Source organism: Podarcis muralis, chromosome 17 (genome assembly GCF_964188315.1).
Source record: "Podarcis muralis chromosome 17, rPodMur119.hap1.1, whole genome shotgun sequence".
Classification (NCBI taxonomy): domain Eukaryota; kingdom Metazoa; phylum Chordata; class Lepidosauria; order Squamata; family Lacertidae; genus Podarcis; species Podarcis muralis.
In genome coordinates this window covers 26,407,768-26,434,598 of record NC_135671.1, presented here as the reverse complement: position 1 = coordinate 26,434,598, position 26,831 = coordinate 26,407,768, and the positions used below count along the sequence as shown (strand labels likewise).

Below are 26,831 nucleotides of genomic sequence, written 5' to 3'. Positions count from 1 at the left end.
GAGTAGCAGCTGAATGACAAAATAATATTGTGCATGAATAATAAGCAGAAAAGTTAAATTAACATTTCATATTTCATATGCCATACCTGTATGTCAGCGAGAGAAAAACTTTATTTTCAAGTCCCTGACATTCAACTCTTTTTTTAAAGCAATCCAATGTTGACATCTCATTGAGTTGAATCTTCCTAATTACTGCTAATTGCCTATCAAGATTTTGCTCCCCTTGAAGTTCAGTTGTCTAGTATAAATGAACACTGCTCTAGCGCATGCTGCATAGACAGCCATGACACTTGAGGTGTGCTACATTATTATGAGGTCATACTAAATATGGTTTGCAATTAACAAAGCAGCTTTTAAAGATGCTTAAAGGTACCGAAAATGCCAATCTCTAATGAAGTGTTTAAACTACATCCCAACAGAGAAATAGAGGTATGTTCCTGTTGATAATACTGCTTTTTGCCTTAAAAAAAAATATCATTTGTAAGTATTTTTTCCTGCCAATGGGATTCACACTGTAGTTTCAGTTCAAAAGATCACACTAACACGTTTTAAGGAAGATTTTGCAAACTGTGACCTCACGTGCGGAAATTAAATGCGGAAACTTATGACAAATCCTGTTATTATTATGTTCTTATATATAATAAAAGTCTCAATTTGGCAACACATCAAAAAATGTGTTAAGCAGGCTACCAACTGAAGATGACCCATCTAAAGAAGTCATCCATTAAGAAAATAATCCTGAAATTATCTCTCAAAGCGTCTCCCCTCTCTCCCTGCTTTTCAAATAGGGCCAAATCAAGTTCTTGATCGTAGCTTCATACATTAGGGCACTGAAGGGAAGTTTAGGAATGGCAGAGCAAACTAATGAATGGCATTAATACATTTATGTATGTACCACAAATGTGCAAACCTGTGGTTTTAAAAATCAAAACACTGTGTGTACACTTCTTATGAACTGCTTCTGAGTGTTAGCAGAAAGGAACATCAATAAACTAACAAACTAATTAATGTAATAAAACTAATTGTAAGTTGCTGATTACCAGAGATAAATATAAATTAAACCAGAGCTAGAATTCTTTCAGATGAATTGGGCCAATGAATTCATCATAGCTACTGTGAACTGTTTACTTGAATGCAGAAGTGAACAGGGGCACAAGGCTCTTATGCTCCTTTTAAGAGGGCATTTCGGTAGTGGTGCCCACCCTGTGGAATGCCCTCCCATCAGATGTCAAGGAAATAAAACAACCATCTTTTAGAAGACATCTGAAGGCAGCCCTGTTTAGGGAAGTTTTTAATGTTTGATGTTTTATTGTGCTTTTAATTCTGTTGGGAGCTGCTCAGAGTGGCTGGGGAAACCCAGCCAGATGGGCAGGGTATAAATAATAAATTTATTATTATTATTATTATTGGTTAGAATTGATATAACCATATAAATCTGGCTATAGACATTATTGTATTTATCTACTGCATACATTTCCTGTAATCCAAGTACAGGCAACCCCCAAATTGTGCAGGGGTTGCGTTCTGGGTGATCATGTGTGATCATGCCCACCTCATTATGCTCCCCTTCTACCTTCTTCTAGGTCCAAAATGACCCGCCTGTTGGCGGTCACATGACAATTGGACACGCCTAAAATGGTCGCTGCCTGTAGATGTATAATCACACATTTGGTTCTGGCTTATTGAGTGAACTTTTATAGTATCTTTTATACAAAACCAAATATGTACACTTATGTGAACACAGGCAAATGCGATACCTTTATGCTCACTGTCCATTATAAGGTCAAAATCCTGTTGTAGTCACCAATGTGCCACTTAGGCAGGATTTAGGCAGGACACCAATGTGCCACTTAGGCAGGACACGAGAGGATAGCTTTGGATGTTACATTACAGTTCAGTTGCCCTGCCGTTGCTGCTCACACCAAATACTGGAGGAAGGAAAACAACAGGTTCAGAATGGCAAAATTAAGTTAGCACATCTCAAAGTAGAGGCTGGCTTTACTACGTTATTATCCAGCATCTTGCCACATCTAAGTGCTGTAAATGAAGTACTTATATGAGAGCCAGTCAGGGAATTTCACAGCCCCTACAGCTCATTACAAATTTAACAGCAGCAATGCTCAGTATTGATATGTTTCAGGTAACACACAAACATACTCATTGTGGAATGGGCGTTGGATGCTTCCATCTGTTTTCCACATAGCTAACAAAAATATGGAGAAACAGACATTAACATAATATTAAGGTGTTTTTTTTTTTAAATTGCTTCTGATTATTTAAATTGAATGTAACCAAAGGATATAGTCTTCCAAATGACTTTTTACATGCACAAAAAAATAAGGGGATGCTGAAAATTCATTTGCAGCATTAAGTTCTCTTTTAGGAAGTAGAAGCAGCATTTTCTCTAAACTCTTCTTGTGCAATGAGTACAATAGAAAAATATACAATATCCCCCCCCCCTTTTTTTTTTTGCTTCCGTGCAGCTCAGGCATTTCACTGCCTTCTTCTTCAGCTGTAATAACGTTACACTGCATGGAATGTAGGAAGCTGTCTCCTATCAATGGCCCACGAAGCTCAGAATTATAGGTATTTACTTACTGGCATGAATCCTGTACCCTTTAGCCAAAAAGCCTCTCAAAGCAGCTTACAGAACAGTGGTCTCTCCTAAACTTACCTGGAAATGCTGGGAATTCAGCCCGAGATCTTTTGAAATGAAAAACGTTGTGTTCTAGGACTGAGCTATTGTTAATTTTCTCAATAATTTTTAACACAAGTAAACGTATACATACTACTGAGAAATCATGATAAAAATAACACCTCTGGACAAAAGTAAGTGGCTATTAACTGCTGGAGAAAGTACAAAGCTCTATATATCTTTGACTTTCGTTCATACTAAAATGGTGAGAATAAAACAGGATACCAAGCCACATAAGAGGTTCTGGATGACATTTTTGCTACCATTATCCTGAAATCTGTGACTGTTCATTAAAAATGCTTTGAGACCTTACTCCTGAGGTCCCCAATCCCATCAAACCTGTAAACGCAAGTGAAAATTAAAATGGACACAATCATTTTCTTGTTAATTCTGCATCTGTTGTTCTCACTTTTAAAGGACTCCTGTTTATCCAACAGCTTGAGGAAACCATTTAAATTTTTCACCCGTCTCCTGCAACGTGGAAAGGCCTGCGACAGTAAGCAGAATCTCACCAGGGCTAATAGGGAGGGAAGCCAGGCACACTTCCACTGGCAAATTATAGTTGCCAATCCTGGCCACAATATTGTTGTCAAACTCCACCTGTGCCTTCAGTTACCAGGCTTTTCAAGATTGTACTCTGGCTCAGTGCTGATGAGCCATTTGGCTCTGAGCTACAGAATTAACTCTCTGAGCAACTTAGCCTGCTCCCCGCTGAGTGCTTACATTGTCAATCTTTATCTCCTATCAAAGAGAGGGTCTGCCTAAATGGTTCTATGAACACTTCATGTGCCGAACTACATTCAGGCTGGGAGGGTACTCTTTATGGACTTGGCAGGGGATTTGATGGTGGGAGGAAATCACTCGGCAATGGATAAAAATCACTGCATGCACCGAAGTGCTACGATACAGTTTAGAAAACATCCGTACAGGCCAAACTAATGGCGCTCGAGTAACGACCAAGAGTGGAGCTGTGTGCAAGGAAATCAAGTCTTTCCCAAGCCATAAACTCACTAAGGGGGAAGGAAGAATACTCAGTGTCCAATATTCAATACAGTGGTACCTCGGGTTACATACGCTTCAGGTTACAGACTCCACTAACCCAGAAATAGTACCTTGGGTTAAGAACTTTGCTTCAGGATGAGAACAGAAATCATGCTTCAGCAGTGCGGCGGCAGCAGGAGGCCCCATTAGCTAAAGTGGTGCTTCAGGTTAAGAACAGTTTCAGGTTAAGAACGGACCTCCGGAACGAATTAAGTACTTAACCCGAGGTACCACTGTACACGGATAATAAGGCTGACCTACTGTACAGGGTTGTTGTAGTGATTAAGACGACAGAGGTAAAATGCTCCAAATTATTGAAAAGTGCTATAACAACGTAAGGATTAAAAATTTGGCAAGTTTTAATTAGAAATGATAGTAATCTTAAATGGAATTGTAATCAAACTAAAAAAAAGATTGTTTTCTGCCAATTTCCCACTGCTCAGGTTTTCGTTTATTAATATCAGTTGTGGCACATAGTCACATATTTGCAGCTTCAGTCATTTGAATATTATAGGTAAATTTGTTTGAAAAATTTGTCTATTTTGTATAAAAGCCAGAGCAAATGCTAGTTAGCAAAATCCACATTTGGATGGCATATTCATTAGGCAACTAAAATGTTACAAAGTAGTGTGCCCACCTTGAAGCTTTCCTGAACGCTTCATCAGGGTAGATTGGTTTTTCAATTTTAAATTAAAAAAAACAGGGGGAGGAGACAGCTTATGCTGAAGGATGTTTGAACCATGGCTTTCCTCAAAGAATCTGGCGGACTGTAGTTTGTTTGGGGTGTTGGGAATTGTAGTTCTTTGAGGAGTAAACTATTGTTCCCAGGATTCTATGTGTGAAAGAGGAACCATGGGAGGAAGCAGGCAGTCCAATGAAGCTACTAGGTGCCATGCAGGTTCCAGGTTGCACACCTAGAAGTGATGGGAAGAAGCATACAATAGTTGGATCACCTACATTTAATCTCTGGCTTTGTGTATACAAAGCTTTCTCCGTATTCCTGTTTATCACTTACCAAGGAACTATTGCTATTATTTATTAATTTATATACCGGTCATATGCTTATATAGCTTCTTAACAGTTTAAAACTATACATAAAATCCAAATATAATTAAGCCACATAGAGAATAACTAATATACAATGAATAAGCTAGTTAAGAAGAATGACAAAACACTTAAAACCAGTTTAAACAATAAGATCAGAAGATCTTAGAAGTGTGTTTTCAGCAGCCGACAGAATGCCAATAGTGATGGGCCTCTCATATTACAGCACAGAGGGCACTCCACAACACCAGTAAAAGAAGCCTATCACCATGTTACTGAAAGCTGATCATCATCATCCAGCTGTGGCAAATCTAACTGGGTACCATTTGCTGATCCCACTGCCCTTATCAGGCAGTTGAGAGAAATATAGTTTTCTATCTGGTCCAGTTGATTTAGGGCTGGCTCGGTGGATGATAGGCAGCCAGTGGTGATCCCTCAGCATGGCCAGGATATGTGCCCAATGATGAGCATCCCTCACCACAGTTCCTTAGGTATTATCTGGGTTTTATATTTTCAAAAACAGAGGACCAGCCATTGCATGCTTCTTCTTCCCAGCTAGATTTCTTTACTGCCTTCTGGTCTGATGAATATTTCCGGCAACCTCAAAAGCTAACGCCCTATTAGTAACATTTTGGTTGTCTCCATCAAGGTATTGCCCTAATGTGGAATTTGGAATTTTTATTCCAAGCCTTTGCTTCTTATTAGTTAACAAAAACTTGTTTCACATTTGATTTGACAGTTTAGTTTCTTGGAAAAAAAATCTGTACATTCTAAAATAAATAATTCAGTTATTTTTGAAATGCATACCAAAACATTTTGAAAACATGTACAGTGCAGGAATTTTTTTTGGATGGTATTACCATGAGATCAAAGCCATAGATTTTGTGACCACAGTGCATGCTGAGATTTTAATGAGACAGGCTCTCTCTTTTTCCCTCTCTCCCACACACCTGTAGGTGAACTGAGACTAGCAAGGGAATTCCTACAGGGAATATAAGCAGATTCTTTTATTCTGTGATGTATGAGAACTATCAATTTGCTACAAACAGAACAGAAATTATTGACTTGTGTTGTTCAGATCACATTTACTGACTTAAAATATTCTGATCCCAGGTGCATTTGAAAACAGAGTGGAAAAATAGTATGACTTTATTGGACAGGGTATTTCAAATGATAATCATACATCTCTGAAACATAATATAAAAACCGCAGCCATTGGGTTAACAAATATCACGCGCCTGAGCTAGAATATAGGACATAGGGATAAGACAGTCACGTCCAATTCCACATAGATTCTCAGCTTGGATCCTGTTTTTTTGCCCAGTTTACCTTACGAACATGATCCAAGTGACATTTCACAAATTCCTGGATAAATGTTGCTACACTCTGCCAGCAGAGAGACAGGCTGTGTCATGTACAGATCAATAATAGCACCGTGTTTCATCAGCCTCAAAATCAAAAGTGCTTCATCTGGCAAAAGCCATAGCCCTTGAGAACCCGACATATATATACTAAATATCCTACTAGGATTGTCCGCTATGCAGGCTGCCAAGTCAAAGTAAAAACAATTCAGGGGGTAGACAATGAAAAATTATATAAATAGGACTTTTCAGTTGTTATCACCAGAGTTGTACAAAGGAAAATCACAAAACAGCTGCCGAAAAGAAAAGCTGTTTTTCAGTTCTTAGCATAAATACTTTTGGAAAAATTAACTGCTAGCATGAGGTGCTTTGTCCAGAAAATAAACTGTCCTGGTGAGTATGAAGGCCACAAACACTAAAAAACATTCCTTGGGCTATGGTAGTACATAGAAAAAATATTGGACCCCATATAGCAAAGTAAAAATAAAAAACAGCTAGTGTAACATTTTATCAGAGTATAGTATTTAGGCACGGCTTAGGATCCCAATACCTAGCTTCTCAAGTTACAGAATCTTGAAAAGCTCAGTTGGCAAGTCCATCATCTGAGTTCTTGGAAAGCTTTCAATAAATGAAAGTGAGGAGACAACTAAGAATGGGGGCAAATAGCCATCTAGCTGCACTTGACGAAGGCAGGCGCAAACTGAATCCTGGGAGCCCTACATCAATCTGTGGGCACAGCCAACACCCAATCTGCTGGCCTTTAGTTGTAGGAATGAGGAAATTGCATGGGCTTCATTTTTGGTATAAAAAACAACAACAAGAAGAAACAAGAAGAAGCAACAAAAATGCCTTACAATTTTGTTTCTACATGTTTCCATGCAAAATGAAGCTAACAGTCTTATTTGTGAAACAGAAACTGAGAACTAATTTCACAAATTTTTTGGTAGATGCGATTTTGAGCCAGCAGAAATGTATTCAGTACTCTGGTTGCAATCCAGAATGACATACACACACACACTTGAAATATTTATTTCAGAAAATGTACCTGAACCTATATCAAATGCAAATATACTGACACAAATTGTGCACAGAAAGCAGGGAATGGCCTCAAAGCATTCCGACCGCACTTCATTTTCAGAGAGCTACAGATTTTTTTGATGGGTTGGAGATATTCTGAATTTCTTGGCAGTCACCAACACTGGCTATTGAATATAGTTGATACAGAAAGAACTTGAGTACTGAACCCTGCAAAGGAAAAGCCAACTTGTACCCACTTTGTGTCTCTTCTGTGAGTCTCACACACCAAGTAAAGGCACAAGCCCTCTTCACAACAGTGGAGAAAAGATCTTAGGAAATGTTTCCTACCCCAGTATGCAAATATAAAGGAATTTATAAGTTTTCTAGAATGTGCAAACAGTTTCCATCCAGGAGACATTTGCTTCTCATCTTAGATTGTTTTAGTTTAAGTTTAGATGAGTTAAATTGTATCTATACAGGACAAGTGCTTTTGTATCTGGAATGCACACACACAAGTTGTATGTAACTACAGAAGCAATTAAAAGCTTTTAAAAAGTGACTTTTGTACATGCTAAAGGTTTATCTAGGCCATAGGCAATGTTTATGGTTTTAACTCCTGTTATCAGTGAGTAATTAGAATAATAAAAGATACAAATGACTGGTTCTAGAACACAATTTAGAAGCAGCACCCTCTAATCCTATGATTCAGGGATCCAGAAGGACTATTTCCTTTCTAGAAAACAAAGATGGGGAACACTGACTCTTCCAGACACCATTTGCTTTTTTATTCTTTCATGTGAGAGAAATCATTATTAAATACAAAAATAAATAGAATACGCTAAAAATAACTGGTGCTTGGGGGAACGCTTATAAATATTACCAGTTTTAGCAGGAACGCTTAAAGCGATTAAGAAATGGTACAACTATTAAGTTACATATTATCAGCATTATGAAGTATTATGTGACACCCAGAAATTGTATATATTAAAGGAAGAGTTCTGTGTTATAAACCACTACCAAGAAAACAAAACAAAAACAAAATAAGGGATTTTTGTTGCACTGGAATGAATCACAACGGAAAACTTGTGATACAATTATAGCAAAATCACGCCATATGTACAAGAAAAAACTAATATACTATAGTTTGTATTAAGTTTGCAACTAAAAGGAGAAGGCCGTGTACAGTTTTAAACTCCCGATATTTAAATAAAAGAATATAAAGCACATACCTAACGGGCTCGTTGGAAATGGGACTTTCAAGTGCTGAACATCAGCTGAATCGGGCCCCTTACTTTATGCCAAGGAAATCCACAGGGATGTGCCTTTGTTTTCTAGGAAGGCTATGCACCAGTATTTGAATACCAGCACTCCCTCTTTGAGGATAATTCACTTGCCTTGCCACATTATACCTTTTTAGCATCTAGCATCTATCAACATTCAGTTTGCATTACAATGAATATAAGCACTCAGACAGGTCTGATTCATGCCAAACAGCTGCTGTAATTTATGAATAAGCCGCATTTCCAACATGCAGCCTATGTAAGTTCATTAATAATGGAAGACTTTTTAAATAGCAATCCTGCTTTAGAGATCAGTAGAACATAAAAGGCATTTTGTTTGATCGCGGAAACACAAACCTACGGAAAGGAAAAATCTCCTACTGTATCGTGCCCTTGTACTTTAAAAAATATGTATGTCACAAAATGAAAAGAGTTACTAATTAGTATCATAACGCTGAAATGGAACCCCAAAAAAGGTCACCCAGACCCGGTCACCATGGGACTACCCACCCACTAGCCAGAGAGCAATCCAATAATTATAATTTTATTATTTATACCCTGGCCATCTGACTGGCTCGCCCCAACCACTCTGGGCAGCTTCCAGCATATAAAAAAACATAATAAAACATCAAACATTAACAACTTCCCTATAGAGGGCTGCCTTCTGGTGTGTTCTAAAGGTTGTACAGCTACTTATCTCCTTGATGTCTCATGGGAGGGCATTCCACATGGAGGGTGACACCAGGGAGAAGGCCCTCTGCCTGGTTCCCTGTATGGAAACCACCAGAAGGCCCTTGGAGCTGGACCTCAGTTTCCGGGCCAAATGACGGGGTGGAGACACTCCTTCAGGTATACAGGGCCGAGGCTGTTGAGGGCTTTAAAGGTCATCTCCAACACAATGCCACCCACATTAGCAGAGAGTGCTGAACACAAGAAAAGTGTTTGGGGCAAACAGATTCAGATGGCTTCTACCAGACCTGTGCTATTCCAGATATCGTTAGGCTCCAACTCCCATCAACCCCAGCCAGCATGTCCCAATGTCTGGAACGATACAAGAATCCCTGCACGCCCATGGAAATGGGTCAGACCTTGATAAAAAAAATAAAAAACTCCACACTGTAGACAACTGTATGTGTAGAAATCAGCTTCAACATGTGCAGCCCCATAGCCTAAATCTGCATAGTTTCTGCCTGGATTCTGTTTTTCATTCACCCTGTGTGATAGATACTAGGGCAGCCTTTCTCAACCTGTGGGTCTGCAGATGTTGTTGAACTACAACTCCCATCACCCCTAGCTAGCAAGGCAGAGCTCAGGGATGATGGGAGTTGTAGTCCAACAACATCTGGTGACCCACAGGTTGAGAACCGCTGTAGGGTGTTATGGAATGACAGGAACTGGTATACATTATTATTGTTCTTATTTATTAAATTTGTATCCTGCTCTATACCCACAGGTCTCAGGTCAGTTCTCAACATAAAAGTGCAATATAAAATACACATAATAAAAATAAAAACAAGAACAACCCAATAATCCCCCCATACACATTTTAAAAGGGCATTGTATGTCAATCAACCAAGACCTGGTTAAAGAGGAACATTTTTGCCTGGCAACTATAGGTGTATAATGAAGGCACCAGGCGGGCCTCACTGGGAAGAGCATTCCACAAATGGGGAGCCACTGCAGAAAAGGTCCGTTCTCTTGTTGCCATCCTCTGGACCTCTCGTGGAGGAGGCACACGAAAAAGGGGCTTAGGGTCCAGCTAGGGGAGAGGCAGTGAATGAGACTGAGTTGTGAAATTGGGTTTACTGTGAGATATAGCTGAGAGGGGGCAGAGAAAAGGAATGACTAGAATGGAATTGAAGGCAGGGCTTTTGCGAATTCAATTTAAGTGTTTGACAATGATACAAGTAAATCAGTCTCTTCTAAAGATATACCAAGTTAAAGCAAAAGTTACCTCCCTTAAGCCAACAGAGCTCTGAAATGCTAAGGAGGTTTTCAGTGCAAAACACAGAAAGCACTGAACAACAAAGATTTTCTTTTACAAATTACTAGCATCACTGGAACTCCTTAAGAAACGCCTGCAGTCGTTTTTGAAATGCTACTGGAGGAATTCTTTAGGCTGAAATGCAGCAATCCCAAGCAGAGGCTTGAAGGAGAAACAACAGTTACACATCTGGAAGAGGAGCTGCTTCGCAGCCTTTGTGTACTGCTGCCCAAAGGAGCTGCAAACAGTTGCCTGGCAGGTTGCAAGTCTGTTCCCTTTTTTTAAAGCCTGGCCTCTTCAGATGAGAAGGGTTTGCTCAGCTACTCAGTCCTTTTCAGATGTCAAAGGCAACCCATAAAACAATCCGATTACTCCTGCGGAGCCACTTCTGTAGCACTATGGGAATGGGAGCAAAGGATTCTGGGTAACTTTGTCGTGGGGGGGCTTTGTAATTGGGTCGCTACATTTAAAAGGCAATGATTACTGACTTAAATTACAGTATGGCAGTTTTGCATTGTATCTTGCTTCCCTTGCGCCTCTATGAGTTTTTGCTATGCTAATGTTATATCTTACCCATGTATAATTGTCATTACCCTAGTACGTACAGCAGAGGATGTCTTAATCTGAGAAGACATCTGGTGATGGAAATTCCAGCACTGCCATTAGACACAGGGGGTGTGAGGGGAAAAACAAGCTTTTAAAAAGAGTTTCCCTGAATTTTGCCAATAATTCTTCCATGACATTTTTCTAAGGAACTCCTGAAAGATCAGATCCCATCACTTCCACATTAAGTAACAACTCCAGCTGTGATTTCTACACACTGAGTGGAAAGCCTAACTACTTTACTCACAAACAGAAGGTCTTGTTTCAGTACTTATGATGAGTCTCGGAAACTGTACACCAAATCCCAAATGCGCAGTCACCCTGCGGTAATTTTGCTGGAAAATATGGGGGGCAAGGTTTTCATTGCAAAGATAACACAATATGGGCTCTGGAATTCTACAGATAATTCATGTAGCTAAGAGAAAATATTAAATCCAACATACATATTATGAGATAGTTACAAACATGCACTGTGTGAGAGAGAGGGGTGGAGGAGGGAGGGATAATGAATCTAGCCATCCCGGAAACAGACGCCAGCCAATCCTCGGGTTGCAGGAACTGTAAAATCAGTCTCGAAAATGAACATCTGGAACATTTACATCTTAAATCTAGAGCTGATCTTATACGACCAGAGTCCATGGCGATGATGATAAAGTATTGACTGAATGAACACCTGTTTGTGTTGATTTACATACCTTTTTCTTCAGTTTCATTCAGTCAAAAGGTTATCTTGTCTACGCATACTATGTTAACAAAAGCTGACGTACCAGACTGCGTTTGATCCAGGGTCATGAATTAGGTATACAAACAATGTTACATTAACAAGTTTTTATGATGTATAGGCAGGGGTGGGTTTTTTTGAGCTAAGAGCAACTTTCCCTACAGCTACTAACATCCACAATTTTAAACCCGTCCAGATCAAGCCCCGGCCAGGGGCTTGTATTTTCACTTCCATCCTGTCCTGCTTTGCAGCCTATAGATGCCAAAAACCATCTCCATCCATTAAAATATTACGTGGGTGGGCAGTAAGCATGACAGCATGTCATTAAAGGATAATAGCATAAGAAAATATCTGCTGTTGTCCACAAACTTTTGTAATCAATAGATGCCAAAGATCATCTACATCTATTACAACATTTCCAGAGTGAATTGTAAGTGTAGCATCACATCACAAAAAGCACATGTCAGTATCTCCTGCTGCCCACTAAGTTACTACATTACCACTCAGTGACCTAGTTCTCATATCAACACTAAGCCAAACCTTGGCTTGGCACCAATGCACACAATCTTGGAGAGGAGCTTGCAGCTTTCTTTGCTGATCCAAGCCAAAATTTGGCTTGGTGTATCACCGGAACCTAGACTCATGAGCTATAACTAAAGTTTGCCCATTGATTTATAGCTGATGCTATTTCCATCGCTGTCCATACTGTACTGAGTCAGATCCCACCCATCCTGCTCACAACTTCTTTGAACTGTTGCCTTCGGGCAGAAGATATAGGACAATGAAAATACGAACCACACGCCTTCTGAATAGTTTCTATCCAAGAGCTCTGATTGCACTAAATAATGATCTCAGGGCCAGTTGCAAGAAATAGCAAGCAGGGAGTAGGAAGGAATGAGATAGGTTTTAGGTTATGTTATGCCTTTAATAGGTTATGTTATATTCTGGATTATGTTATGTTTTTATAGATTATGTCTGAATAGGATGAGAGTGTTGGAGATACGTGCAAATGTGTATGTGAACCCGGTCTTTGGGTGGGTGTTTGATTTTCGTTGTTGTGTATACTGTGTATATATGGACAATGACAATAAATTTATCTATCTATCTTATAGCTCGTGGATTGTTTGGGAAAGCTAACCAGCCAATTTCTTGATCACAGGCAGTACTAAAAATATGTTTTTTCTATCACTTGGTCTTTTGAAACCCAAAGCTACCTCTAAAATGCATATGTTCCTGCAGTGACTACAGCGATGTTTTACCTCCTTAATTTTCACTGGAAGGTAGCCGAAACCTGTTCTTAAAGTGATTTCTCCTTTGGTAGCACTAATAGAGCACGTTAAGAATAACTGGGTGAAATCAGAAAATTAAAATTGGATGCTGAGATTTGGCACATAACTTGTATAGATAGATATTTTGCCCAACTTTCTGCAACAGTTTTATCTCTCTCTTTTTTGGCTTGAAGACAATTACTTTTTCTGTAACCTGCGTCTAGTGTGTTTGTTAGTAAAGGCAGCAAGGAAAAAATGTGTGTGACTATTTTTACATGTGGTCTAGTTTCCATATTTTCTCAAAAGTTACCTTTCAAAAACTCTGGTCACCTAGGGGAGGAGAAATGATGAAGAAATCTGAAAACACATTTGTCAAAATCCAGTTCTACCTGTCCTCAGAAGCCCTAAGTAGGCAAGGAGAATTTCTAGGCTTTGATCACATGCCAGTCCAACACAGTCTTTTGTGGTTAGGTACATTATTTATGTCTTTCAATTAACTTATCATCAGAAGATCGCTCAGGAGGAATATGCCAATATGAGCACTACCTGTATTCCTTTACCACAAGACAAACAAGTGTCAGGTAGGTGTTCATATTTTTTGATGCTTGGCATGGATAGCTAAATGGAATCTCCACATTCAGAAGTATAATGTACCTTTGTGAATTTCACAATAGCAGTGTCATGCACCCACAGGTATCTCTGAATTCAGATAGATAGGTAAACAGATGTATATGATTAATTTGGCCACCAAACTTCGGTTTTCTTGCATGTCGAGACTACAGTGCACCATTACCTGAATAGTTTGCTTGCTGGCCTGAAGTCTTTGTTCAACAAGATGCAGCTGGGATGTTAATTTTTTATTTGTTTCCCTGGACGTTTTGAGAGATGACATGGCTGTCTTTTTCGAATTCTGAAGAATAGCTAACTGCTGCTGTAAGGATGTAATCCGTCCCCTGAGTGAAATGGCACAGCCAGGTTTCTGACCCACGATACTTCTCTTCTCTCTGTTTACTAAACATTGGTCACAGAGATCAACAATTAATTTGATGGTTTCCATTGACCTTTGATGAAATGGTCATCCTCTCGTCATACTTTAATGCCTCACAACTAAACATTCTTTAGAATCAAGTCCTAATCAAGCCCACTTTTCTAGTTGAGACAATGCAGGATTTAGTATACAGTACTACTATGTCGATGTGGGACGCGGGTGGCGCTGTGGGTTAAAGCCTCAGCACCTAGGACTTGCCAATCGAAAGGTCGGTGGTTCGAATCCTCGCGGCGGGGTGCGCTCCTGTCGCTCGGTCCCAGCGCCTGCCAACCTAGCAGTTCGAAAGCACCCCCGGGTGCAAGTAGATAAATAGGGACCACTCCGGCGGGAAGGTAAACGGCGTTTCCGTGCACTGCTCTGGTTCGCCAGAAGTGGCTTAGTCATGCCGGCCACATGACCCGGGAGCTGTACGCCAGCTCCCTCGGCCAATAAAGCGAGATGACTGGACCTAATGGTCAGGGGTCCCTTTACCTTTACTTACTACTATGTGGGCATTTAATGCATGCTAGATGCTGTGCGCATGACTGATAGAAGACTATTTAAAAGTAACGTATCAGAAGTGAAGAGGGTGTGTCTTCAAATTTCTCTCTTTGCAAATTTGAAAGCACATTGCTTATCATAGTAGAGACAACAGGCGGAGCAGGCCAGGCGTTATCATTTGATTTTGGATCAGACTGTGCTGAAGGAAATGCCCTCCAAGGTCCTAAACTCTGAGTCATTCTTCTTGACCTGCAAACGCAACTCCAGTGAGTACTGGCTGTGCGCCCCCACCTCTGAATACAAGGCAGACATGAAGAATACTGCACTCTCTCAGTTAAGAATTTGTCCAGAATTTGACCATCTCCAACACCTTTCTTACTTCAACTGAATACCATAGGTAAAGGTAAAGGGACCCCTGACCATTAGGTCCAGTCATTGCCGACTCTGGGGTTGCGGCGCTCATCTCGCTTTATTGGCCGAAGGAGCCGGCGTACAGCTTCCGGGTCATGTGGCCAGCAGGACTAAGCCCCTTCTGGCGAACTAGAGCAGTACACGGAAACGCCGTTTATCTTCCCGCCGGAGCGGTACCTATTTATCTACTTGCACTTTGACGTGCTTTCAAAATGCTAGGTTGGCAGGAGCTGGGAACAAACAACGGGAGCTCACCCCGTCATGAGGATTCGAACCGCCGACCTTCTGATCGGCAAGTCCTAGGCTCTGTGGTTTAACCCACAGCGCCACCCATACTTTTCCCAAATACTTGGGATTAGGTCATAAGACTGTACAAAATTCAGCACTAATGCAGTCATGAATTTGCTCATCCAGTTATCAGTGTGTTCTCAATTTGTTTTTATTTAGGGTGATTTAGGCTTCTGGTAAATAATAATTAAAGGTGGTCTGTACTGTTCTGTTACTGCTCAAAACCCTGCTAATGTTCATGAACAGAAATAAGTTACAGAAATTGGCCTCAGATACCAGGGACAGGAGAAAAATACATGCATACGTGATATTTAACTGGCTTAGTTTACATTAAAAGTCACGCTACACACATATTAGAGTGCAATGATAAAAGGATGCTAAATTTTACTTTATAAGAATCTTACCTTTACTTGGGATGAGAGCTGAATGCAAGATCTTCTTTCTGTGGAAAGGAACTACTTCTGTTTCTTTCTTTTGCTAGAGTCACCAAAAAGAAACATGTACAGAATAGTAGAGCATGTGGCTATACATGAGATAGTTGGGTATTTTAAAAAGCTACAAATCAGCAAAGGAGGACACCTTCACCCTGGTGTGGCTTCCCTTTATCACACATACAGCACAACTAAACAATTACCTATCCCCCACAACATAATACAAATCAATATGGATAATCTGGCCCTAGCAAAAAACAAAAAAACAAAAAACAACCCATACCATCAAACCACACTGTAACAAACTGAATGCAACCAACCAAATTCTGGACTCTCTAATCTCTTGCAATGCCTATCTATCTATGTACATATGCACACAAATAACCTACCCTCGTGACGCTGACACGAAAACCCTGCACAAACACTATGCACTAGGACGAAAGATCATTATCCCCCTACCTCCCTCGCTCCTTCTCTCTCTCTCTCTCCCCTCTCTTTTCCCCCAACAGCACAATATGACAATAGTGTCTTACACCAAATGTGAACGAACTATGAAATAGACTCGATGAAAGTGGAGGTGCTAGATGCACTTTTACTTGTTTATTTGTTTTTTTTTGTAACACAAGGAAACAATTAATAAAAACTATTTTTGTTTAGAAAGGTACAGATTATCCTTCCCTTTGTGAATCAACAAGAGACTAATCAACAATGTAGAAAGTGAAGCACTTCCCGTATTTACTGAACTCTGAATACATAAAGATTGGGGTTGTGCATGTGCTGCTTAGTAAGGTGAGAGCAGTAAGAATACGGGAGTGGTCAATCGCACCCTGCATAACTGGAAGGCTGCTCTGTGGAGGAGAACAAACTTTGGGAATTCACCCGGGCAATCACTCAGACAGACCATCAAAATATACCTTAATGCAGATCAAGGCATCTTCCCAAACACACATTATTATGCTAAGAAACATTGCGAGATACCAAACAAAAAGTTCTCTGTGGAACACATATCTGAAATGCCAATGCAAATCTCATTCAGCTCAATCATGGCTCCTACTAGAACAGCATTTAACCGCTGTATATCAGGGTTCATATAAACTAAGCTCTCTTTGGACAACAAATAACGGTGTGAAGGGTGCACTGCCTGATGAGCCAAGCAGGAACACCTGGTAGCTTACACAGATGCTAACAGGATTTGCAGTGACACTGTGAAAACAAAGAGATCCGTGCTGTGAGTTACTTTAAAGAAATAGTTGCCACACAGCACAGGTTTCATACAGGGCTACTATACTTGTGACTGATTGCAAGATCTGTTGCAGAGGTAAGTAAATGCTTAGGATGTGATTTTCAGCTGCTGCACCAATGCAACGTCATACAACACTAACAATATTTGATAACAGAGTGGCTGTTTAGCCAGCTTGTTCATGCCTTATCAGACTTGTGATGTTGCCACTTCCTCATAGTTTGATCCCCTGCCACTCTGTTAACATATCTTAAGAGGAACCACGATGTACAAGACAAATGCATTTGATCACCATTAAATATTTGTCACATACATTGAAGAGCAGCATGGTTAAATGTGCTCAAGTCCATTTTTACCTTTTTGTAGCATATTTTGCTTGGGCCTTCTAAATGCACACTGTTTGGAGGCATGCAATTATCTTCCACCTTATTTTGTTCCTGTTGGTCATTTTTGTCTGTCAGTGGAGTATGCTGTGCTTTTTTTGCAGTTATTGTCCCCAGATTCTCGGAAACTGGTATTTCAGAGTCACTATGAAGATCAGATTTGGAAACATTAGAACATTGGGGTTTAATGATCTCCAATTATCCAATAAAGCAGAAAATAAAGCAACCACATAATGATCTAGAAAAAACAAACACACTAAAGTGCTATTATTATTATTATTATTATTATTATTATTACCCCACACATCAGGCTGGGTTTCCCCAGCCACTCTGGGCCACTTACAGCACATCTAAAAAAATAAAACATCAAGCATTAAAAACCTCCTGATAAAGGGCTGCCTTCAGATGTCCTCTAAAAGTTGTGTAATTCTTTATTTCCTTGACATCTGAAGGTAGGGTTTTCCAAAGGAAGGGCACCACTACCGAGAAGGCTCCCTGTGACTTCACTTCTCGCAGTGAGGGAACCAGCAGAAGACCCTCAGAGGACCTTAGTCCTCCAAACCTTCACCCCATATCCTGAAATTTAGAGAAATAAGTTATATGAAGTAGTGACTATAAGAATATAATTTCATAATCTTTATTTCGATCCCTTTTAAAATGTAATGGACGCTTCCTGCTTAAGGAAAGGGAATGGAGAAAGGAAACAGCAGCAAGAAATCCCAACAACTGCTCTGATTCCTTGCATTAGTTGCCCAGGACTCTGGGGGCCACTTATCACTTGACCCTTGGATGTTGCAACCGTATCTAAAGATCCAGAATAGAATAATTGTTCTGTTTTTCTTTAAGGAAATATGTGTATTGGGAAAATTCTGAGAAGCCATTAATTCTCTCCTCTAGACAGGGTTATGCATAGTTCAGACATTACATTTTCACTGGCATAGGCGTGACATTTCTGCATAGGCCACATGTGGCCTTGCTTGTCCCCAAATCTGTGGGAGAACTTTCCCCCAGAATTCAGAAAGAGCCTAATGGTAACCATATAAAGGGCATAGGATCATTGATAAATATGAAAAGCAACGATGGCCAGCTTACTTTGAGGTGACTTAAAGAATATGCCGACTGAAAGCCTTCAGTGATGGCAAGGGAGAACTTAATCTCAAACTTTAAAAACTGAATTAAGCTTCATCTGATTGCCTCTTAGGATACATGTGCCTAGTATGTTTCTTTTGTATCCTGAGAGCGCTGATTTCGCATATCTGAATAAAGCAGATTCAGATTGTTGGTGCTTTGGACTACAATACACATTATCCCTGACCACTCAGCATGCAGACTGAGGCTGACGGGAACTGTACTCCCAAACAACAAGATGAGACCAGGGTGGGGAAACTGGTATAAGACAACACAGATGACCTAACTCAATCCATGACAGCTTCCTAAGCCCTTAACATTATATACACAAAGACATACACACACAAAAGATCAAATACTTGAGATAAAAAGAAACCTCCAAAATATCCAATGTTTCCATCATGGCCAAAACTACTTACTATCAAACAGTGCTATGTTTCTGTGATATTGCCACCTTTAGTAGCGGAAGTTGAAAATGACCACTCCTCCTGTTGTGGAAGGAATGTGAAAGCTACAAAATTTATATATAATCCAGATTTCAAATTAAAGTCAAGGTCTGATCGAAACCATGGATGAGGAACCTGTAGTCCTCTATATATTGCTGGACTCTAACTCCCATCATCCTTAAGTGCTGGCCATGGTGGCTGGGGCTGATGGGAACTAGAGTCCAATCAATTTTGGTGGGCCGTGGATTCCCCACCCACATCTAAACTCTTAAACATCTTATAAAGATAATGTGCAAATTGTTACAAAGGATCTTCAATTATTATTGGATAAGACAAGCATCACATGACCTGGAAGATCCTTTGTTGTACACATTTTTAAAGCAGATGTTTCTTATTGCAGACTTATTCTGCACACATTTGGTTCACTGGATGAATACAAATAACTGTCCAAAACCAACTTTCCATAACTGCAGATTTACAAATGTACTATACAATTCAGATTGAACATGAAAAGGGGTGTGATAAATTCGTTTGATTTTACAACGTTCATAAGATTAAACACACACACACACACACACACACACACACACACACAACCCCCACAAATGAACATGAGCTAACCCCTTTCAAGAATACTGGGAAATATTCAAGGCATTATTCTCATGTGCAAATGGCAAGTTCTGAAAGTTGGATGATGCACATTATATGTATGAAATCAAATCAAGTGGGAAGCTGAGGAACTTTGCACCCATTGGCCTCTTACAACCTATGGAAACATCCTGAAGTGGCTTCATTTCAGGATCGGAAATAGCATTTGCTAAGGACTGTTTCTAAGCACCTATGCAGTTATACTTACCTTTACAGAACTGATTTTTCAACCATCATTCAATTAAAGTTAGTACAATGACTGCACATAAAACATACATGAAATAATTAGTGTGGATGATCCTTAATTTAAAGGACGTTAAACAGCTTGTAGACATCTGGTTGCAAGCTGAAATGGGTCATTCAAAATTTATCTAACTAAATTAAGGGGAGAAAATGTTTCTACTCCCGGGTCGGCATGTCACAAGATAACTAAACCGACTTCGCAAGGCTTGCCTGGGAATCCTTAGCTGTCAGTGGTGAATATGCAAAGGGCCAGCAAATTAAATCAACCTGCCAAACTGTCAATTTCAAGCCTCATGACTGCATGAAAATAGCATCACTGGAAGAAATCAAGCATCGCCTTCTTTTGGGTTTCCTGGCACCTACTCAAATACTCGTGCAGTTGTGGCTAATTTTGCATGCAAATTTCAGTCAATAAACTCAGAACAAGACCTCCCAAGATATTTCAAAGGCTCTGACAGTATTTTTTCTGAATACCAAATCGACAGTAGTTAAAATTCAATCTCTATTTGCTAGTACTTTACATATGCACAGTGTCCCCTCTACAGAGCGAAGTTAATGAGAGCCGTACCTGCTTTCACTCACATCCTCCCAGCCGTCCTTATTGAAGTTCTCAAATACACCGCTCATAACCTTGATGGACTGATTGAGAAGAGACTGGTGATATCCCACTAAGCCTTTCTTCTTGCCTGTTTTCAACTTAACTTTGGCACTTCTACTCTTACACAGACATTGCCTGCAGGATGCCTCCGCATTGGCCATGGAAGGCACTGTCCTTGCTCTGTCCAGCGAACTCTGCAATTGCCTCACTTGACTCAGTAGATCCTTGTTTTCATCTCTCAGCGAGTTTGCTTCTGCCCATTGCCTCTTCAGAGAGGCACCCTCTCTCTCTAGCCCATCTATCAGTAGCAGCAGGTCTGCTTTGTCCTGCTGGACTTCTTTGATTTGTTTCAGTAGCATCTCCAGCTCCTTCTCCCTGGCCTCTGCTTCTTCCTTCTGCTGTTTGAGCAATGCTTTCAGATCACTGTTACCTTTCGTTAACTCTTTGTTGATTTCCTTCAATCTCCTTGATTCTCTCTCGAAACTCTTTAGCCTCCTTTCCAGTTCCAAAACCTAAATACAACAGCAAAAACCCCCCAACATATTTCAGTTTTAACCTTTCAGACAGCAATCAGTCTAGCAATTATGTCTTAATGTCCTATATACTCTCAATGAAAACAAAATTGCATCCAATGCAAGGGCAAAAGCTATTTAAAGTACCTAATCGAAAAATAATTCCAAGGTAGTGCAGATGAATGCATTTGAACTGCAATAATACATCTGTTAAACAAAGGGCAGATGGTAAAAGGAAGTTAACATTCCCAACAAAGTGACACAGAAGTCTAAATATAGTCAGAGACTTTCAGCACAATCTTATACACGTCTGCTCAGATGGAAGTCCCATTGAGTTCAGTGGGGCATACTCCCAGGTAAGCGGGAATGGAATTGCAGTCAGGGGCGCCAACTTGAATATATTATGGGGGGGCAGGTAAGCCCCCCCCCCCCGGCATAATCACAAGATGTGGGATGCACACACCATTTGAATGGCAACGTCCATCAGCTTTGGGAGTGTGCCCTCAAATATTTTATTGGGGAGGCTGAAGAGACTAGAAGCAATATATTGCCTGGACACTGTAATGGATTGCATATAGACTAACAGTAGACAGGAACATGGGATGGGTTTTCTGGGCCACCCCCTTGATTATGGAACTCCCTCCCTAGGGAGATTAGATTAACTCTTTCATCGCTCAGTTTCTGGCTGACAGTAAAGAGATTTTTCTTCTGTTTTTTTTTTTATAACAGCCTCTTTAGTCTTGTTGAGGTGTAATTGCTCAACATTCAATTTTTGTTTTCTTAGTTATATTTCTTCTTTTTAAAATTGCTTTCACGTCTGCTTTATACACAACCCTGAGAGCCATGTGTCCGAAAGTTATCCCAGATATCAGACATTATTAAACTTTAAAATAAATTCTGCACATTAAATTCAGACTGACTTACACTGTCTCAAGAAATAATATTTATAATTTCGGTTATTTTGATGCTTATAAACTTAACAGCTTCATTCAGATCTTTATCTGAATGTTCTTCAGCCAACCGTGGTCCCTGGGGTTGAATGTGACCGACTTTTAAAGGCTGGGTGCGGACTGGAGTCAAGCCTGCACCACTACGGTCCTCTCCCAAGCCCTGCCCACCCAGCAAGCCCAGATTGGCTGGAATTCAAATCTTGGGGTGGTGGGAAAGCCCACCAATCCAAATGGACAGCCAGAGGATTTCCCCAAATGCTGGGTGCCTAGCGAAGTATTGCTCCCCAGAGGACGGAGTCTGCCGCGATGGGACCGCAACAGCTGTCCACCCCAAGCCATTATTCACATCAGTAGTGTGGTGGCCCTGCGCTCTCCAACCCTGCCCTTCAGACGATGACAATGGTTACTGCCCATCACTTATCAGGAACCGTAACGGCACAGGAAAGTGTGTAAGAACATTCCGTGAAATGCATTGACAGGTCCCCCCCTCCATACCTTTTGAACATAGGGAGGTATGGAGTAAAGATGAGTGAGGCTGGGGGAAATCCCCAGTCACAACTGTAATGAAAATGATACTTTTGCATGGTCATAGCAGACCAATGCAGGGCAACCTTGGCCTATTAAATCCTTCACTATTATTTTTCAGAAATACAGAGCAGACAAAATGGTTAGTGATTCTGCCAGGATATTGCTTGAATGAATAAACCTCACCATCAAATTTGTCATTTTGGTGCACGAGCCAAGTGAATACTGTTAGCGTCAGAGCATTTAAACTTGCATAGGCAGTGTGTATTGATACAATTCTGGTTCCAATTAAAATCAAGATTGAAGTGGAACTCAGGGATGTTACTCTGACCAATTGTCAGTGCTTTTGAGGCTAAAAGTAGTGGCACTCTGCCTAAGTTCAGTTGGAGTACTGTCATTTATTACTGAAAATAGTTGGATGATGTTCCAGAAGGAATTGCTACAGCTCTCAGCTCTAGTTACTCCCCACCATAAGCCAGCTACAATTGCAGCAAATAGCAATGAAACACCACCCTGTATATCTGGGTAGTACATACACTATGGAGTTAGTGCCAGAGCTGAAGCCTGTCTGATAATAATTTACGTCAAATTAGCCTCCATCATAAAGCCCTCCTATGTAAGATGCTTGCTGCCTTTTAGTTTTGTAAAACAGATTCTTCTTTATTTGGTGCAGGACTAGATCATTTACAATAGTTGAAAGGAAACAATGAATGTCTTCAAGGTTTATACCCTAAGGTCTCATGATAACACCTTTAATCCACAGAGATGGAATTTAGAGTGTACCTGGCAAACAAAATTACTCTGAAACACAGGTGATTGGTGTGACATCCTCTACTGTATCGCTCAAATTATTTCAATTACTCACTCTACCTTAAGATAAATGAATGTGAGCATTTCCTGTTCTGTGTTATTATTTTAACATGATGTTTGTCATTCAGTAATAACGAGATGACAGCCTTCATTACCTGACCATATGGCAAGTGTTAGAAGTATATGCAATCACATCATCTGCTGTAAATTACTGTACTTCCTACAAGCTAATTCACAAATATAAGATAAATGGACATAGCTATACTGATATTAAGTCACAAGGTCTCGCCTATTCAGTTCAAGCATACTGTTAAAACTTCAGTTTAAGCAGCTCAAGAAATGGGGATGGAAAAGCGGAAAGACACTTTAAAATATATTTTTGGAGCAGACATATGGTAAAGCACAGCCTCCTAAGTGAGCAGCTGTTAACAAAATGAACTACTTAATATCAGTTCTAGAGATGTGGAGGCTCAGGAAGAAACAGCAACATTTCACCCCCTTTATCCCAGACCTTCCCATTTCTTGCACCTCATCCAAATAGTTTGTTCCACAAGGGCTGCCAACATGGTTTTCTGGGGCCAGTACATTGTATATGAATTAGGCCCTCCGCCCACTTGCAAAAAAAAAGGGGGGGGATAAGTTTGCATAAAATTTGCATATGATTTGTGTCATATGCAACTTTTGTACACGTGTGGATGGCGTGAATGGCCCCCAAATGGGTCACAAACAACTAATAAGATAGAATGTTGGTGGGTCAAGCTGCTCCCATAATTCTACTGCCCTACTAGCAAAGGCTTGACCTGCTTAATTTCCGCCTGCCATGCATCTGTTAAAGGCATAAGAGTGCAGTTCTCCCCCAAGAATTTGGTTTCATGAGCTGAAAACTGGTTACGTCACAGTACATCTTTCACCAGTTAATTTAGGCTGGAAATATTTACTTCAATATAACACCAGGTGTGGTATTTCAGATTGTTGGGGCAGGTATCTAAAAAGGATTAAGATCAGCAGCAAACCAAGGTGCAGATAAATTCTAGATTAAACTGTTAAATAGCAAGCACTATATCCTAAGAGCAATTGTGGTCATTTCTTCATGTTTCATAAGAAATACGCTAATGTTATCATCACAGATCAAACAGCCTTTAATTGTTGGCTTTGGTTTTTAGCAAAAAGATTTGAGCCTCTGACATAATTATGTTGATTCGAAAGTTTAGACGAGCAGCAACAACCGACACCCAACAATTCCCCTCTTTCCTCCCCTCACGCTGTGGGCGGTAAACCAAGTAATATACAACACACTGCTATGTTGATGCTACAATCCTCTTGCGCAGTCAGAGAATAACTTTGGAAAAATTTAGTTTCAGTTCAGTGGTGGTTGTGTTCAACCCAGGGATTGTGTTTTACACTATCACCAGTTTCAAAATATGTCAACTTCGGCCATGGGTTACAAAGCTGGCTTGTTTAAACTACAAAGTTAATGTAAAACATGACCCCTAGTTTGGTCAGAATTAAAAGGCATATTTAAGGGAAACAAAGTCACTGTCCTAGCTGTGCAAAAGCAGGGGAGAGTGTGTGAGCTTGAGGATGACTGCAGTGTGTGCACAGCACTAAACCATGGTTTACTGTAGCATCCAAACTGGGCCAATGAGAAGCCTATATAAAGGGGGGTTCATTGGGCTCTTGAAAGCCTTTGATGATTTCATTCATTTATTTTTCACATGTTTGCTTCACGCAATATACCAATGTGCCTCTGCCCCCATACATGATTTGTGAATCAGCAAACCAGTGGCATCATCTTAGAGGTACCACATATTGGCATAAAACCAATTACATCGGGGGTTTAAAAAAAAACAACATAGCACTATTTTGCACTGTGAACTTACACACTTATGCATACACAACCGAGTCTTGAAACTGTCCTTTCTGCAAGTATAAAAAGCCATTGGGGTGTAGTATTTACGTGCTGTACTATACAAAAGCAAACTGCGGCACACAAAATGTTTACTAAAGCTTCATAAAACAAAGAAATGCTTCCATTTACATCTAGATCTTCCCTGTCTCTTTAAATACATTTTAAAATTTTTCGTTCCCTCTACAAGAGACACATATATATTTTCCACAAGCATTGATTTCTGACACAATTTTGGCAGTTAGGGTTATTTTGAATTATGGGTGGTAATTAAAAAAAAGAACACATGGCTTACATTCATCAGTTCTGTCTTTTAACTTATGATCCCTTACACTGAAATTGAGATTTAACTTGCTGGACTCAATATCTTACAGATTAGGGTACCTTCAGTAATGTCTGTGCTGGTATTTCTTTCACATTCTTCTTTGGAGTACTGTTCTTGACCCCATCCTCTTCACCAAGTCTAAAGAGCAGCTCTGGAAGAGGAAATAAATAATATATTTTGACACCTAATATCCTAGTAAAACAATACCAAGGCATTTTAAGGAAATGGGTTCATTGGCTTCCCAATTATGAATAATGTGGTCTATTTTCTTGTCAAGCCATTTGGTCAGCCTCAAAAGAGTGACCTTTTTTTAAAGTCTTATGCTGTATAATTATTAATCCTTGTAGCATCACCATGTTTTTCCCCCCCAGTACAAGCTTTTCAAAGGTACAATAGATGTGCAGGTTAAAGATGCTGTACTTTTATTCCCATCTTCATTCTTTTATAGACTATTCCCTCTGTGCCATAAAAGGCAAATTCACAAGTCTTTTTATCTACACAGTCACTAGCAGTTTTGTTCTCTGGGTCTTATCCCCTGCCAGGAGGATCAGAGTGATTGGCGAACAAAGCAAACAGAAACAGAATTAGGGTGGACGGAACTTTAAACTCCCTTTCTTGTAAGGTGAAAGATCAAGTACTTTACAGGATAAGTCGCACATGCCATTCCACTGAAATGCTGGAGATTCATAGCAATTAGAAACTCCAGCAACCAACTGGTGACCCATCATTCTATTCACCACTCTGAAGATCATCCACACGCTTTATGGTATCCCCCGACTGTACCTCCTCCTCGCTCTAGCCCCAAAGTTGAAAACACAAAACCTATTTTTTGTCACATACTAACCATTGTTTATAAAAGTAAAAACAAGCGTTTCAAATAGGCAATCTGGAACCCGCCTTGAAAACACGCCCTGCTGCTCCATCTGATAAGCCAATTCTGCGGCCCAGTTCCAACCATTTCCATCACATCATTCCAATGCCTTTTCTGCGGTTTGTGCTGGATATATTCATGACCACATGGGCAGAAACTCACTCACACAACTAGCCAGTGTGGTGTAGTGGTTAAGAGCAGTGGACTTGTAATCTGGTGAACCGGGTCGCTTCCCCGCTCCTCCACATGCAGCTGCTGGGTGACCTTGGGCTAGTCACACTTCTCTGAAGTCTCTCAGCCCCACTCACCTCACAGAGTGTTTGTTATGGGGGAGGAAGGGAAAGGAGAATGTTAGCCACTTTGAGACTCCTTAAGGTAGTGATAAAGCGGGATATCAAATCCAAACTCTTCTTCTTAGCTTGCCCAAAGGACCAAATCATAGAATTGCAGAGTTGGAAGAGACCCCCAGAATCATCTAGTCCAACCCCCAGCAATGCAGGAGTCTAAGCTAAACAATTCGTGACAGATGGCCACCCAACCTCTGTTTATAAACCTCCAAGGAAGGAGAGTGCAC

General features: G+C 40.3%; 1 protein-coding gene across 9 annotated transcripts in view; it reads right to left on the bottom strand.

The window, feature by feature from the left end:
- The window catches only part of LOC114587885 (endophilin-A1), a 277,955-nt gene that overhangs the window by 155,169 nt on the left and 95,955 nt on the right, over positions 1-26,831 (bottom strand). For 7 of the 9 annotated variants that reach the window (XR_013391153.1, XM_077921448.1, XM_028712738.2 and 4 more), the window contains 5 exons: positions 25,446-25,537; positions 20,329-20,870; positions 17,269-17,440; positions 15,646-15,718; positions 13,808-14,025 (listed from right to left, as the gene is read on the bottom strand). Coding sequence is in view for 7 of the 9 variants with exons in the window: in XM_077921448.1 (XP_077777574.1) it covers positions 13,808-14,025; positions 15,646-15,718; positions 17,269-17,440; positions 20,329-20,870; positions 25,446-25,537 (1,097 nt within the window). In the remaining 2 variants the exon portion in view is untranslated. The other 2 variants (XM_077921449.1, XM_077921450.1) reach the window with 2 other exon arrangements.